The sequence below is a fragment of the Leptonychotes weddellii genome, chromosome 10 (genome assembly GCF_054177405.1).
Source record: "Leptonychotes weddellii isolate Sample4059 chromosome 10, ASM5417740v2, whole genome shotgun sequence".
In the NCBI taxonomy this organism is placed as follows: Eukaryota; Metazoa; Chordata; class Mammalia; order Carnivora; family Phocidae; genus Leptonychotes; species Leptonychotes weddellii.
In genome coordinates this window covers 25,121,543-25,138,943 of record NC_138378.1, presented here as the reverse complement: position 1 = coordinate 25,138,943, position 17,401 = coordinate 25,121,543, and the positions used below count along the sequence as shown (strand labels likewise).

General features: G+C 43.3%; 1 protein-coding gene across 3 annotated transcripts in view; it reads right to left on the bottom strand.

Moving 5' to 3' along the window:
- Positions 1 to 1,675: 1,675 nt before the first annotated feature.
- The window catches only part of MAPRE1 (microtubule associated protein RP/EB family member 1), a 22,829-nt gene continuing 7,103 nt past the window's right edge, over positions 1,676 to 17,401 (bottom strand). For all 3 annotated transcript variants that reach the window (XM_081833090.1, XM_081833089.1, XM_081833091.1), the window contains exons 3-5: positions 7,749 to 7,894; positions 4,992 to 5,199; positions 1,676 to 1,875 (exon numbers count right to left, since the gene is read on the bottom strand). In XM_081833090.1, coding sequence (XP_081689216.1) covers positions 1,691 to 1,875; positions 4,992 to 5,199; positions 7,749 to 7,894 — 539 coding nt within the window. In that variant the 3' untranslated portion in view covers positions 1,676 to 1,690. The remainder of the gene's footprint in view (positions 1,876 to 4,991; positions 5,200 to 7,748; positions 7,895 to 17,401) is intronic.

Genomic DNA, 17,401 nt, shown 5'->3' with positions numbered 1-17,401 from the left:
TCTCTCAAATAAATAAATAAAATCTTTAAAAAAAAAAAAAAAAGATACTTCAGAATCTATTTTGCTCTATCAAGACCACGGACAAGGGCGCCTGGGTGGCTCAGTTGGTTAAGCGACTGCCTTCAGCTCAGTTCATGATCCTGGAGTCCCGGGATCGAGTCCCACATCGGGCTCCCTGCTCAGCGGGGGGTCTGCTTCTCCCTCTGATCCCCTTCCCTCTCGTGCTCTCTGTCTCTCATTCTCTCTCTCAAATAAATAAATAAAATCTTTAAAAAAAAAAGACCACGGACAAGAACTGTAATAATCACAACTGTCTTTTATCCACTGCCATTTTCCCCTTTTATCCCAGATACCACTCTCCAGGGACCTGACATGACATCAGCTCATGTAATCCGCTCAACTACCACGAGCAAAGTATTAGCCCCACTTCACTCAACACAGTGAGTTCAGAGAGGTTAACTGACTTGCCCCAAATAGAAGCGGCAGAGCCAGGAAAATCCCCAAATCCACACGACCCAAAGCCCGTGCCCCATCACACAGGACACTACTGCCCAGAGCAGGAGCCCCACAGAACCTGCTGCATCTTCTCCTACAGAGTACAAGATGAAGTCCAGGATGGCCACCCACCCCTGGCACTAGCTTTCAGGAAAGTGAAAGGATTCAATCCCAAACACACAGGAATCATAGAGCATCCCTGATTTTAAAACTGGAGTTAATCAAGAGAATCATCCAAAAGCAAACAAACAAAACTATAAGGGTTGGTGAAAAAATGTTTAAGTCTAAATGTTGTTCAGATCCACAGAGACCTCTGCTAAGTACCTTCGGGATATTTAACTAATCCTGAAGCATACATTTCAAATCACAGAATAAGAACAGAAGAGCAATAACAGGTTTTCCATACCAGTTCCACTCTAATTTGGATCTCTTAGTGACCCAGGATTTCAGCACAGACACCGTGGAATCTTCTTTTTATTTACTATTTAGAAAGGAACTCTCCTTGGGAGCCTGGGTGGCTCAGTTGGTTGAGTGACTGCCTTCGGCTCAGGTCATGATCCTGGAGTTCCGGGATCGAGTCCCACATCGGGCTCCCTGCTCAGCGGGGAGTCTGCTTCTCCCTCTGACCCTCCCCCATCTCATGTGCTCTCTCTCTCAAATAAATAAAATCTTTAAAAAAAGAAAAGAAAAGAAAGGAACTCCCCTTTATTTTTTGTCAGAGCCAAAATTCAAGAAACACTCTCTGAATCCCATAGAACCCTGAGAGGTGTTCCAGAGATCTGTGACAGGGTTCTACTGTATGGGCGGGTTTCCCAAGACATCGGTTTCTGTCACACGAACACATCTTAGAAACGCCCAATCCCTTGGGCGCCTGGGTGGCTCAGTTGGTTAAGCGACTGCCTTCGGCTCAGGTCATGATCCTGGAGTCCCGGGATCGAGTCCCGCATCGGGCTCCCTGCTCGGCGGGGAGTCTGCTTCTCCCTCTGACCCTCCCCCCTCTCATGTACTCTCTCTCAAATAAATAAAATCTTTAAAAAAAAAAAAAAAGAAAGAAACACCCAATGCCGCTCTTCCACCTGCACCTCCACACTCCCACTCCCCACACAGCACCCAAAGTGCTCACAAATCACGAGGACTGCTTCAGCAGGCGGACAAGGCAGGCCTTCCTCCAAGAACACAGACAGGCTTCCCCTGGTCAGTGTTGCCAAGCATCCTTTCTCCTGAAGTGACTCCTGTCTCGGACAGAGGAGATGCCTACCTGCTGCATCAATTCAGCTGCTTCGTCATCCCCGTTGCCCACACCAGGATTCTTTCGCACCACACCCGGGCCAGCCTTAGGGGTTGCAGTAGTTCTGTGTGTTGCAATGGGCCTCTGTGGAGCTGAGAGAGGAGCAGAGCTTTTTTTAAGAGGAGATACTTCAAGACAAAAAAACCCACCAGACAAGAGGAGGCTGTGACCAACTGCCCGCCACATCAGTGCAGTGAAGGGACCCAACGTAGAGAGCCCAGCATGCAAGACAGCACTCCCGTGTTTGCCCGAAGTGGTTTTTATGGCAGCGGAGTTAAGTACCAATTTTAGCCACCATCTTTTGTGCTGGGAAGGAGTCCCTCTGTGAGGTCTTTTTTCTGCTGGGGTAAAGAGGACTATCATCTGAAAGAGACACAATCATTCTGGTGCAATCTACCTTAACCTAACTCCAACCAAATCCACAAAGAGGGCAACTTCATGGAGCAAAGGCAAACTTCATGCCAGGAGTGGGCTCACAGTCCCAGCTGCTGCCGGGTACCCAACGTTTCCCATCTGGAAGGTAAGATGCCCCCCATCTTAGAACCTCAAACTCCTTGGCTTAGGAAGAGGAGGATGGTAGAAACTGCTCTTATCACTCATTACCTCAAAACCCGCATCTTACTCACCTTTTAGAAGGTGGTTAGGAGGGTTAGGAGAGGAAAGCAGCGCCCTGACTAGGACTTACAAACTTCTCTATGAGTAGAGCCAAAAGCTGATAAAGTTAAGGAAAGAGTAATAAAATTAAAACAAGAATAATCAAGAACGGGCTACCTTGAGGTGTATTTATCATTTGTGACTTCAATCATTTATTTAGCAATCATTTTGTAAAACTACATGATGCCAGGCTCAGAAATATCTGACCTTCCTGACACCCCAAAATGTTCAATAACCATAAGGCCTTTCACCCACAGGCATAGGCACTTCCTCTGGACGATCTCTAGTATATGTTTATCCCCAAGATCAAATGCTTACTGCAAGTCTCCACTTGCCTGTTACCAGCATCTACACAGATTCCCCATTCTAGGAAGCTAAGCACTCAGTATTTGGAGAAATCAGAACCCTCATACACTCTGCTGATGAGAATATAAAAACAGTGCAGCCACTCTGGAGAAGAGTCAGGTGGTTCTGTAAAACGTTAAACAGAGGAACCATACGACCCAAGAATTGTGCCCCACAAATGTATACCTTTGGATTTATACCCAAGAGAAATGAAAACATAGGCCCACACAGAAACTTGTATAGGAATATTCAAAGCAGCATTATTCCTAACAGCTCAAGAGGGGAAATAACCCAAGTGATCATCAACTGATGAATAAATAAAATGTGGGGGCACCTGGGTGGCTCAGCCAGTTAAGCGTCCACATCTTGATTTCAGCTCAGGTCATGATCTCAGGGTTGTGAGAGTGAGCCCTCCATCAGGCTCCGCACTGGGCATGGAGTCTGCTGAAGATTCTTTCTCTCCCTCTCCCTCTGCCCCCCCATAAAAAATTAAAATAAAATGTGGTATAGCCATACAATGGAGTATTACTCAGCCATTAAAAAAATGAAGTACTGACAAGTGCTAAAACATGGATGAACTTTGAAAACATTACACTAAATGAATGAAAGCCAGACACAAAGACCACATATTCTATGACCCCATTTGTGTGAAACATTCAGAATAGGTAAATCCACAGACAAAGTGGATTAGTGGTTGCCTGGGGTTGAGGGGAAGAGGAAGAGCTGGGGGAAAATGCGAAGTGACCACTATGGGACACATATGAGATTTCTTTTAGGGAGTAATAAAAACATTCTAAAACTGGTTGTGGTGATAGTTGAACGTATCTGTGAATACACTAAAAAGAATTCAACTGTACATTCTAAATGAGTGAACTGTACGGCAAGTGAATCCTATCACATACACAATATCTCAATAAAGCTATGAAAATTAAAAAGTACACAATGTCCCTCTCTACCTAGCAGATGGATCAGCCTCTTCTAAAGGTACCATGGGACCCTGAGGTGCCTGGGTGGCTCAGTCGTTAAGCGTCTGCCTTCGGCTCAGGTCATGATCCCAGGGTCCTGGGATCGAGCCCCCATCGGGCTCCCTGCTCCGCAGGAAGCCTGCTTCTCCCTCTCCCACTCCCCCTGCTTGTGTTCCCTCTCTCGCTGTCTCTGTCAAATAAATAAATAAAATCTTAAAAAAAAAAAAAAAAAAGGTACGGGCGCCTGGGTGGCTCAGTTGGTTAAGCGACTGCCTTCGGCTCGGGTCATGGTCCCAGAGTCCCGGGATCGAGTCCCACATCGGGCTCCCGGCTCGGCAGGGAGCCTGCTTCTCCCTCTGACCCTATCCCCTCTCATGCTGTTTCTCTCTCTCTCTCAAATAAATAAATAAATAAAATATTTAAAAAAAAAAAAAAAGGTACTATGGGACCTTAACTAATATTCTTTCCACCTTCTGGGAAAGGAGGCGGTAGCATCTGTAGAACATCTGCCCTGCCCTGAAGTATACACATGTTCTACGAATACATGACTGCAAACAGGTTTTGGGAAACCTACCAGGCCAAAATCTTTTAGAGGAGGTCTCTAAAAACTGCCTCCCAGATTCTGCTGGCATCATAGCAAGCCAAAGCCACTTAGCAGCTCAAATTTTAGGGAGGGCAGGGAAGCCACAGTAAGCACAGGAAGCTGGTCGGCAGACAGAATGATGATGCAGAGAGCCAAGCACAGTCCCTAAGAGACCTAGAAATCTCCTTCAGTTCCTGGGTGTTGAGGTCTGGTTATAACTTCCCATCCCAGGGCCCCGTGAAAAAAGTCCTTGTGTTCAAACTAAAGCTCCCTTTTGTGAGCTAACCTGAGGAATTTCTATCCCAAACAACTAAAGAGTACTGGCAAAAATTACATAGAGTAACTCATTCAGGCCTCAAGAACCCTCTGGGGCAAGTATTGAAATTCCCATTTTACAGAGGAAGAAACCGGGGCGGGGGGGGCAGGGGGGGGCGGAGATAAAGTGGCTTAAACAGGGCTACAGAGACCTAAGAACAAACACAGGTCTGCCTGATGCCACAATCCATGATCCTGCCACATGGCTGGGATTGCCTGCACTCCTTATTCTCCCTAAGCCTATGGCTGCTCAAAACCCTCTGGTTGAAGGTTGAATGAATGAATGACTGAATGAATACCTGGAATACTATTATTTGGAAATGGCATTTTTGTTTTGTAGTTTTACCTGCACTGCTAGAGCTGAGAGGTTTCTTCGGTTTGTTCAGAGCTGGAGCAACAAGGGAGGGAGCCACTGCAGTTTCTTGACCTTGTCTGGCAGCTACGGGGTCATAGTCTTTTCCATCATAGTTTGCATCAAAAAACTTCTTGAACCACTGAACAAATTCAAAATTGTCCTGAAACTTTCCTTTTACTAATTTGTCCACAGGAATTATCTGCAGAAAAATATCAAGACTATTTAGCCCAAAGCAAGAGGTTTCTGGCAAGCACCAAACTTGTCCATGCATCAAATCAGTATAAAGCTCTGCCAAAAGGAGAAAAAAAAATTTTAGAGGCAAGAACTTAGTGCTAAGTAAGCCCTGAAAAGTTTATAGAGCAAGTTTCAATCAGTTTGCCTTCCACAAAGTACTTACACCTGCCAACCCACCTCCCAGTCCATCAAAAGGAATCAGAAATGCGAAAGAACACAAATCATGTATTAGTCACATACACACATCCAAGCACATAATAAAACATGTCATTCCACTGAAAAAGAGTAAATCTCCCAGGCAGCTTGCATGGCCACAATGCCCATCACAAAGTAGGAAACCCAGAGCACAAACCAACCACAGGTATCTACAATGAACTGTGTTAAAGAAAATTCGGTCTTATCAATCATATCTCAATAAAACTGGAAAAAAAATTTATCCAGAAAAAAAAAAAAGGAAAAAAATTGTCTTAAAAATAGGTCAAGGTACATAATTTGTCCCACAACAGATTTCTACAAAATGGTATGGTTTTTTTTTTTTTTAAGATTTTATTTGGGGCACCTGGGTCACTCAGTCGTTAAGCGTCTGCCTTCGGCTCAGGTCATGATCTCAGGGTCCTGGGATCAAGCCCCGCATCGCGCTCCCTGCTCCGCGGGAAGCCTCCTTCTCCCTCTCCCACTCCCCCCTGCTTATGTTCCCTCTCTCGCTGTGTCTCTCTGTCAAATAAATAAAATCTTCAAGCAGGGGGAGCAGAAGAAGGAGAGGGAGAAGCAAGCTCCCCACTGAGCAGGACGCCCAATGAGGGGCTCGATCCCAGGACCCTGGGATCATGACCTGAGCCGAAGGCAGACGCTTAACCGACTGAGCCACCCAGGTGCCCCTGGTATGTTTTTCAAGTAATTCCAGTCCTATTAAAATATAACCCTGTAAACTTTCTTATTGTACAAGGATACCTATCAGGTATTACTTTAAATTGCTAGACTGTCAGGAAGAGTTTAACTATCTTTTAACTCGTCAAGGATTCCAGTTGCAATGGTATTTTTATAAAAACTAATATATGTAATATTTTGAACTATATCCACTCCTCTGAGCAAATAAGTATAATTTTAAGAAATTACTTTGTGGGGCGCCTGGGTGGCTCAGTCAGTGAAGCGTCTGCCTTCGGCTCAGGTCATGCCCAGGGTCCTGGGATCGAATCCCACATCAGGCTCCCTGCTCAGTGAGGAGTCTGCTTCTCCCTCTCCCTCTGCCTGCCTGCCTACTTGTGATCTCTCTCTGTCAAATAAATAAATAAAATCTTCAAAAAAAATCTGTATGATACTGAAACATTTATAAGCAAAATGTTATCTGGAACTCACTTCTCAATAATCCCTGAGTATAGCAGGTGGGGTAAAGGGATATCTGAAACAAACTGGCCATCATTTGATAATCACTGAGGTACCTGAGGGGATCATCACACTATTTCCTCTACTTTTCTGTATTTTAAGAATTTTCCTTGTTCAAAAAAATAAAATACAATTCTATAAAAAGAAAAATTACTGCACATAAGTAAACTACATCTAGTTTAAACTAAGCCTGGTACCTAAATGATATTCGTTCAATACAAATGCATATTTCATATACAGAGACAAATTAAAAGAAAACTGATTTCAAAGTAAATACAGACCAGACACATCACCAAGATAACTAGGGGGTGATTACAAGCTTTACTAAAGTAACATTTCCCCCAAAAAAGGCTTAAAAGAATAAACCATTCTCTGGGGCACCTGGGTGGCTCAGTCAGTCAGGCATCCAACTCTTAATTTTGGCTTAGGTCATGATCGCGGGGTCATAAGAGAGAGCCCCACATCAGGCTCTACGATCGGTATGGAGTCTGAGATTCTCTCTCTCCCTCTGCTCCTCTCCCCCTCTGCACTCTCTCTCAGTAAATAAATAGAATCTTATAAAAAAAAGAATAAACCATTCTAATGGAGTGAAACTGCTAAATTTTGCGTTAATTTATTATCTACTAAAACAGAGATAATATTTGTCCTAATGAAGCCTAGTGGGCTATGTTTCTGGTACTTTCAAATATCCTTAGGGGCAAAAGGGAACTTGACAGCACACATAAGGGATGTTCCTTGTATCCTACTATAAAAAGCAAGTATTTCTAGAATCTTCTCTATTAGAACTACTTATTCTACCATATGGTATGCTTTACAAAAGTAGATCCAGAGATAAAAAGGATTTAGATCTCAGACTAATAAAGATTAGACAGTATTATTAAAAAAAAAAAAAAAAAATTCTGAGTACAGATTTACAGGCTGATTCCTCCAGACACTAGTAACTTCAAAATAAAGAAAGAAGACAGCAAGGGAACCAGGGGTAGGAGGGTACAGAGAAATGCTGCTCCCAGTAAATCCTATTTTACCTGGAGAAAAGGTAATTATATAAATGGTGGGGGGGGGTAGAAAATGTCCAACCTTAGTAACAGTTACTAATTAATAAACAACTTCGAAAGAGTAAAATTTACTTACTTTGTCAACACCCATTCTCTTAAAACCTGCTTGTAGTATTTTGAAGTTCTGGATGTATTCATGTTCTAGCTTAGCCTGGAATTTCACTTTCTTCAAGGCAATGGAGCCAGGGAACAGCATGTCCATAAACTGACAGTAGGCAGCCCCTGAAGGAACAAGAGAAGATTAATATACACACTTAGGTCATTAAATACTATCATTAAAGAAGCAGGATGAACTGGGGTACCTGGGTGGCTCAGTAGGTTGAGCATCCAACTCGTGATTTCAGCTCAGGTCATGATCTCAGGGTTGTGAGATCGAGCACCCTCCCCCCACCCTGGGTCAGGCTCCACACTCAGAGGGGAGTCGGCTTGAGATTTTTTTCTCTCCCTCTGCCTGGTTCCCCCCACCTCACATGCTTCTTAGAATAAATAAATAGATTTTTAAAATAAATAAAGAAGCAGGATGAACTTTTACCCAAACCTACTTAACCCACATACAATTTTTTTTTGTTCATTTTTTTTTAATTTGAGAGAGAGAGATAGCAAGAGCAGGAACACAAGCAGGGGTGTGGGAGAGGGGGAAGCAGACTTCCCACTGAGCAGGGAGCCCGATGTGGGGCTCGATCCCAGAACCCTGGGGTCATGACCTGAGCCGAAGGCAGACGCTTAACGACTGAGCCACCCAGGCGCCCCCAACCCACATACAATTTAAAAAGATGTAAAGTGGACCTATACTGGGGTGCCCAGATGACTCCATCGGTAGAGCATGTGACTCTTGATCTTGGTGGTGTGAGTTTGAGCCCCATGTTGGGGGCAGAGTTTACTTACAACAACAACTAAAAAAAAAAATAAAGTGGACCACAAAACCCAAAAACGTCATTACCACTTGATGTCAAAGTCAATTTCTCAAAATCTCTAACAAGACTGGTTTCACCTAAATTCTAACATACTTGCAATCTGGAAGTCTGTGATGAGGAGAGAAGAAATGTTCCTATGTTAAAACTTTATAAGAAACAAGCATGACAATAAAATGACCACTACAAAGAAAAATGAACCCCTAGAAGAGAAAAAAGGGAAACAGGTGATTCCATCTGAGTTTTAAGGACATATCCTCCTCCCCATTGATAGGAGTAGGGATTTCCCAGGTATTTCAAAGATCCATTCCCTGACCTAGGTTAAACAAATGTTTTTCTAAGATGTCGGTCTCCCTGAGGTTTTACATCTCTAAATAAACTTAACCTTTGTTTATAAAGAAAGTTAAATAGAAGAAATTTTTGGTGGCGCCTGGGTGGCTCAGTCGTTGGGTGTCTGCCTTCGGCTCAGGTCATGGTTCCAGGGTCCTGGGATGGAGCCCCACGTCGGGCTCCCTGCTCCGCGGGAAGCCTGCTTCTCCCTCTCCCACTCCCCCTGTGTTCCCTCTCGCTGTGTCTCTGTCAAATAAATAAATCTTAAAAATAAATAAATAAATAAACAAATAAATAAATAAAATCTTAAATAAAAAGAAATTTTTTTCATTTTTTTTATTTTAAAAGCAGCTATAGAAAATTATTACATATATTTCATCCTATTTGCTTTCCAATTCCATTCCTTCCCCCACTTGCCCATTTTTTCCCATCACTACCCCCAGAAGTATTTTCTTGGTGCTTAGAATTTCCATGAATATAATTTCTCTAATGCCTACCGAACTGCACTCTCCTAAGACAGGGCAGGCTTCACTGTGCACTTAGTGCCCTTGCAGGGCTGATGTGCCAAAGGAACAGCCAGGGAAGGAGGCAAGAAATCCACGGACTTAAGTAAAAGGTGTTCTGCAGAATGAGACTGCCATCATATGCATAGTCAACTTAAACTCAGACCAATCTGGCTCCCTGCCAGTTCTAGCATAAACAGTGCCATTATCATTATTTTTGGAAAGAAGATGGAAAGAGCAGAAGCACTTCAGTGACCAAAGTGGCATTCTACGTAGAAAAGAGCATCAAAAAGTGAAAGCCTGATTTTTCGAGGTGCCCAATTTACTTCCTCATCCAAAAAAAATATACTGAAGGAATTCTGTGTACCAGGCACTGAATTAGCAATATTTATATTTTTAAAATAGGGACACAAATAGCTCCTAAATTCTAGAGAACAATGACCCAGTTTCTTTAACAAACTAATAGCATAAAGAAGGGTAATTTGTTACATTTATTTATTTATTTATTTATTTTTAAGTAGCCTCCACACCCAGCATGGAGCCTAATGCAGGACTTGAACTCATGACTCTGAGATCAAGACCTGAGCTGAGATCAAAAGTTGGCCGCTTAACCAACTGAGCCACCCAGGTGCCCCTGTTATATTTTAAAAGAGATTTTAAAGTCATAATTTACCAACTGCAACGTATAGATCTTGTTTGGATCCGGATGCATACAAATCAACTCAAAACACGCGCACGCACACACACGCGCATACGCACACACACACACAAGATAATCTATTAGGCATCTATACTCATAGCACTGTGTTATACATGAAAGTATTTTTCTGAAACAGCAAAATAATGTGCATTTACTAGATACACACTATTATTCTCAAGCCAGCCACTGACTTCCCACTAAAGTCAACCAAAACCACTTAAAAGCAGCAATCATCTGCTTCTCACAGAAAACCTGCTTGGGGCATCTGGGTGGCTCAGTTGGTTGAGCGTCTGCCTTCAGTCAGGTCATGATCCCAGGGTCGAGGGATCGAGGTTCGGCATCGGGCTCCCTACTCGGAGGGGAGCCTATTTCTCCCTCTCCCTCTACCCCTTCCCCCTGCTCGTGCTCTTTCTCCCCCTCTCAAATAAAATCTTCAAAAAAGAAAAAACAGTTCTTTATTTTAGAGCTAGGAGAATCCTTAGAGCCATTATAAATTTAAAAACAGAGGACAAAAAACTGTGGCCCAAGACCACAGAGGCCAGAGACCAAGCTTGGGACCAGAACCCAGGTATCCTGACTCCCTGTCCACTGCTCTTTTCCACAGTGCCACCAGACTTCCTCTTACAACACCCTGTAGCTGAATAAAGAAGCATTTCCTGGATTGGGGGGGAAGGGGGGGGGAAGGATATGCCATGCTGTAACTGGCTGAAACGGAGAGATGATACATAAAGAAAAACATTAAAACCTCATTAAAAATGGACAGAGCAATTGGACAATTCACAAAAGAAATATATATGGCTAATAAACACATGGGGACTCATCCTAAGGAAATAATTAAAAAAGAACAGGGCAAAGACTCACTTATGAAACTGGCTATGCTAACTTTATTCACAGGAGTAAAAAACGGAAGCAACCTTTATGTCCAACAGTAGGAGCAATCAATTAGCACACCAGCTGCCTAAGAGATATTATGCAAGCATTCAAAATACATTTTTTTTTATTTGCGGGGAAAACTCAAGATCTAATGTTAAAAGAAAAAGCAAGATACAGAAACATACCCATAAAATGTCTTCATATATATAAAAATAGCCACTATAATATATATACGCATACAAAAAAAAAAAACAATGGGGACGCCTGGGTGGCTCAGTCAGTTAAGCGTCTGCCTTCAGCTCAGGTCATGATCCAAGGGTCCTGGGATCGAGTCCCACAAGGAGCCTGCTTCCTCTGCCTGCCTCTGTCTCTCTCTCTCTGACAAATAAATAAAATTTTAAAAAAAAGAAAAAACACAACGTTATCAGGTTAAACCATATGAAATTACTGTTTTGTAGATCAAAAATGACTTAATAGTGGCCATCTCTGGGGGGTGGTAATGAATGCATTCTGTTTTTTAAATATTCAATTATGTACTACAGTAAATATTACTTTTTTTACTTTTTATTTTTAAGTAAACTCTACACCCAACATGGGGCTTGAACTCACCATCCCAAGATTAAGAGTCACATGCTCCACTGACTGAGCCAGCCAGGTGTCCCAGTGAATATTACTTTTATAATCAGAACACAAAAAAAGAAAGTAAATGTTTAAAAGAAAAAAATCTATCAGCTCCTTTTCACAAAAGGGCTGAAAACTCCTGGCCTATAAATGTCCCAACTAGGTAAAGAATAGGTTAAAAAGGGGCCTGCCTTCCAGTCTGCCTTAATAACAAAGGTTGGCAACACAAGCAGGGTCCCTCTCAGATGGCTGCTGACCCAATGATCTGTGGCAGGAGAACAGGCCCACATAATCTGTGGCCTGAGGATGCAGACAGACTTAGGACAGGACCAGCCGTATGTCACTGCATCAAATACCAAGTCTCACGGGCTGCTGCGGCCTCACCCTACCAAGTTCTGTGCTGCAAGGAGAGAACACAAAACAAGGCAACCCCTGATCCAAAAGCTTGCACTATCTCAAGTGCACTGGCTCTCAACCCTTTCAGGTCCAGAGACCCCTGGAGAATTAGAAGAAAACTGCAGCCAACATTCTGCACAGAAGAGATGCTTCCCAATAAGAAGACTCCAGGTGAAAAGCTGCCAGTTCTACCACAACACACAGGAAACACAATGACTACTAAATGTAAGCATGTTCAGACTTTAGAGAATAGGTGAGGCTTGAGTCATCTTAAAGTAAAATTTAGAAATAGAGGGTTATGAGGAGTCATTAATGCAGACATTAAAAATCAGCCTCGGGGCGCCTGGGTGGCTCAGTCGGTTAACCGTCTGCCTCCGGCTCAGGTCATGATCCCAGGGTTCCAGGATCGAGCCCCACATCAGGCTCCCTGCTGCTTCTCCCTCTCCCTCTGCCACTCCCCCTGCTTGTGCTCTCTGTGTCAAATAAATAAAATCTTATTTTTAAAAAATCAGCCTCAAGGTATTTTAACATGGGAAAAATAATCCTATTTTAATTTTAAAAGCAGGAAACAAAACTGTCCAGCATATACATGTGCTTGTTACTTAATGTAATGTCTGTAAGAGCAACAGACTGGAAAGAAACCAAATGTCCGTTGTTAGGGGACTGCTCCAAGGAAATTAGAATCTACACAGCCAAAAAAGAAAGGAAAGTGGTTATCTGATACACTGATACGAAACATCCTCTGGAATATAGAGTGTGATTAAACATGCTACCATCTGTGTAAAAAAGGAGAAAAGAGAACACAAAATATGGACAGATGTTTTTGCTTGTACATATACACTCTCCCTGGAGCAGGAAACTGGGTGGCTAGTTGACAGGGTTAAGGAGGAAGCTTTTCACTGTTTATCTTTTTGCTCCTTTTGAATTTTAATCTTTTTTTTTTTTTTTAAGATTTTATTTATTTATTCACGAGAGACAGAGAGGGAGAGAGAGAGGCAGAGGGAGAAGCAGGCTCCCAAGGAGCAGGAAGCCTGATGCGGTACTCGATCCCAGGACCCTGAGATCATGACCTGAGCCGAAGGCAGACGCTTAACCATCTGAGCCACCCAGGCGCCCGCTCCTTTTGAATTTTAAACCATTTTGAGACCTTCAGTTATTTCAAAATACTCAAAAAACAAGAACTGTATATACAGTGTATGTCAATTATTTTTAATAATTATAGCTAAATACTGAAAGTACAGCTACAATAAATGACCTTGGGCAAGTTGTTTACCCTCACTATGCCTCGGTTTCTCCAACTATAAAATGGGGATGATAGTCCTTACCTTCCAGGTTATATATGTAAAGCACTTTGGAAAGTGCCAGGCCTATGATAAGTGCTGAATAAATAAAGCCATAATTAGGGGGAAAAAATACATCTAAAAGATAACACCACCACTAGCTTGTGACATGACAGCAGATTATGGTTTTCTTCTTAATATATTTTGTAAGACCCAATAACTTATAATTAGAAAAGTTTCTTGTCTTTTGTTTTAATTAAGGCAAAGAAAAACCAAGAAGGTACTTGAAGAGTCAGGCAAAAAAGCTGGAAGAGATCCTTCCTTGAGCAGAGGAGTGACTCAATAAAAATGGTCTCTAAGAAAGGCTGCAGACTACTGTGGTGCCAGAGGAACCCGGTGAGGGGGAACCCGGTGGGGGGAACGTGGAGGGAACCCGTGCCTGGTGAGAGGCCACTGTGGCAGCAGTGAGCAAACACAGAAGGGGCTAGATCCAAAACACCCATCAGAAGCCATACAGAACTTGGTGAATTAGTCTCTTTGGAGGCCTGTAACACTGGAAAAATGGTGGAATCATGACCCAAAATGGAGTGTCTGGAAAAGGGAGCTAACCTGATGAGAAAATGAAGTGGAGGAGGCCTGGTTAGGGGCGTGGTCACGCTCAGAGCAGCATGAGCAAGACTGACAGTCCTTTTTTTTTAAAAAAAGATTTTATTTATTTGACAAAGAGACAGCGAGAGAGGGAACACAAGCAGGGGAGTGGGAGAAGCAGGCTTCCCGCAGAGCAGGGAGCCCGATATGGGGCTCGATCCCAGGACCCTGGGATCATGACCTGAGCTGAAGGCAGATGCTTAACAACTGAGCCACCCAGGCATCCCATGACAGGCCATTTTAGAGAAACTCAAGGGCTCCTACAACAAGCTGAGGAATAAGGAAATCTAGCATTTGCCGGGGAGTGTCTGCACACCTGCACCTCTCCTATTCTGGGCAGCATAGGAACTATGGAGGCGAGGCTAGAGCGGAGAAGACAAGAAGAGAAGGGGGCGCTGAGAAAACTCAGTGAGGGACACTCTACAGGTTCAAAGAACCATGGTGGGCCCTTGGAAACATGCGGAGGGCCTGAACATGGAATGGAACTGAGGGAACAGGGGACTGGTTGACAAAAAGCAACCAGCATCCCCTGTCTGATATAAGCAATCCCTCATCCAAATCATTCTCAGTGATCAGGGTTTTTTTCTTGACGACTATCTTTCCAAAATACTTCATGACTAGCTCTCAAAAACAGGGAGACTATGGAATGGAAAGGAACCCTGAAACAACCTATCAACCGTGACTCAAAGTTACCCTCCCCTTACCGCACAAGAGCCAGGCAAAGGCTTGTTTCACTGGCAGGGCGGGGCGGGGCCACAATGCTGACAAAACTCGGCCATTTCATAGGCAACCAGCACATTAATAGTGCAGGACCTCAGAGCTTTGCTCTCTCAAGAGAAAAACCTATTCCTACCCTTCAAGGCTTGGGTTTCATAGAAGATTCTAGTCAGCTTGATCCTCTGCTCATAAGAGGTAAGAATGGGAGGGATCACGCACCAGTGTTAAAGGGTACTGGGATGCTGCTTAGGCCTCAGAAAATGCAAGGGTCTAAGGAACCTCACTTTCGCCAGGACTCCCAATTCCCCGGCAGCAGGCCTTCTCCAGGGACATGGTGTCTGCAGCTCATTCTGTTCGGTCTCATGCTGAAAACAGAGACCTGGTTTTCTAAACATCGATGTGAAACATGATGCAACCATCTACATACTTGGGAGAGAAGTCGTACACAGCTCCCAGAGGAAAACCAACTATGAATGAATAAAAGTTTGCTTACAAGTCACAGTTAAGTGTCCTGCACTTAGCACTTTCTGCTCTGGAAAAGCACTTTATCCAGGATAAGAAAAATGGCAGGCAGCTTACAAAGCTGAAATTCTTCATAGGGATTTTTAATGAGACAATTATCATTGTAATTAATTATATATAATTTACATTTGTTTAACTCTCTTCCAAATGCTTCTTTTAAAAAGATATTTCGTGAAAAAAAAAAAAAAAAAGAACATGAATGCAGCACAAAGAGTGTCGGTTCTGTGGTCAGAAAGATCTGGGTTCAGGGCGCCTGGGTGGCTCAGTTGGTTAAGCGACTGCCTTCGGCTCAGGTCATGATCCTGGAGTCCCTGGATCGAGTCCCGCATCGGGCTCCCTGCTCGGCGGGGGGTCTGCTTCTCCCTCTGACCTTCCTCCCTCTCATTCTCTCTGTCTCAAATAAATAAATAAAATCTTTAAAAAAAAAAAAAAAAGAAAGATCTGGGTTCAAAACCCGGGTCTGTAATGCATAAAGCTGTGCTCCACGGACAGTCTCCTCGTTTGTAAGAGAAGCATATGCACGCTCCCTTGAGAGAGCTACGCTCACATCCAGGGTCTGGCACAGAATCAGTATCTGAGAGCTATTTTTACAGGTGGGCCTGGTCCTACTACTCCAGTTTACAAATGAGGAACTAGAACATTAAGGGACTTGTCCAAAATTACGGCTCACAGCAGACTGAATTCAGCCTCTTCATGCCCAGTCTTGACTATCCACAACAGCTCCCTGTCTGATCTGGAGCCAGATCATACATGTACCACTCATCTACACATGAAAAGATATCTAGGGACACCCGGATGGCTCAGGCGGTTAGCATCCAACTCTTGATTTTGGCTCAGGTCATGATTTCAGTATTGTGAGATCCAGCCCAGCCAGGAGTCTGCTCGAGATTCTCTCTCTCCTTCTCCCTTTGCCCCTCCCCCACCCATGCCCACACGCTCTCTCCCTTTCTCTTTCTAAAAATAAATAAATCTTTAAAAAAAGAGAGAGATCTAATTTTCTAATTAAGTGAAATATATTTCAGAGTATATTTAAGGAAAGAGGTAAATTTTAGGGAGAAATTGCTGGTGAAAAAGCTGGCTCCAATGAAAATTGGGATGACCTCATCCCCACATTAGTCACAAATCACAGGGCAAAAAAGTGCTTTAAGAGCCTCAAACAAATGGGGATGTGGTGATGGGACTGAGGGAACAAACAAAAACTGGGGGGAAGGCAGCACAGATCTAAGGCTAACAACCTGTGCCTTCAACTAACCTGTGCCTGCTACAACTAAAGTAACTAGTGAGAAACTAGCATGACTCAGGAGCACCATCTTTTCACTATACAACTTCATATGGAGCCTCCCCCTGACCATCTGCAAAATGGAGATTAAACCTCACAGAGGATGTAACAAGATGAGCAAATGAAACTAAGAGCAAGACTCGGATCCAGCTATAAAATAAGGAAGTACAGAAGCTGAATTCATTTTATTTTTAAAAATCACATAAATGAAAACAGTAATTTTACTTTTTAAAATTTATTGGGAGAGAGAGCATGCACAAGCAGGGGGAGGGGTAGAAGGAGAAAGAGAGACACTCTCAAGCAGACTCCCCACTGAGCGCAGAGCCCGACGCAGGGCTCATTCCCATGACCCTGAGATCCTGCCATGAGATGAAATCACGAGTCAGACATGCAACCAACTGAGCCACCCAGGCGCCCTGAAGGCAGTAATTTTAAACCAATCCAAATGGGGGCGCCTGGTTGGCTCAGTCGGTGGAGTATGTGCTCTTGATCTCAGGGTTGCAAGTTCAAGCCCCACGTTGGATGTAGACATTAATTAAAAATAAAATCATAAATAAATAAATCCAAATGGCACCGGTAAAGGAAAAGTCTGAAGAATGAGTAGGGCATGGGGATTGAAAAACATCGGCTCTTGATTTGAACAAAGATTCAAGTCTCAATTCTGTTCTTGGCTGTATAACCCGGGACTTGTTACTCAGTTTCTCTAAGCCGTTTCCTCATCTGTAAACTGGGGTTAATAAACATCTCTACCTCATGGGAGCTATAGTGAGAACTGCATGAAGAGATATCAGAAAAACATTTACATGACCCTGGCACATTAAGTGTTCAATTAAATGACTGTTGTTGTTACACCCAGGAATAATTCTACTTCTCTCCCACAAATAAGATAAGAATTGAAGTAGCAGCAAGGTGTACATCTCATCCTTCTGGCATATTCTTTTTTTTTTTT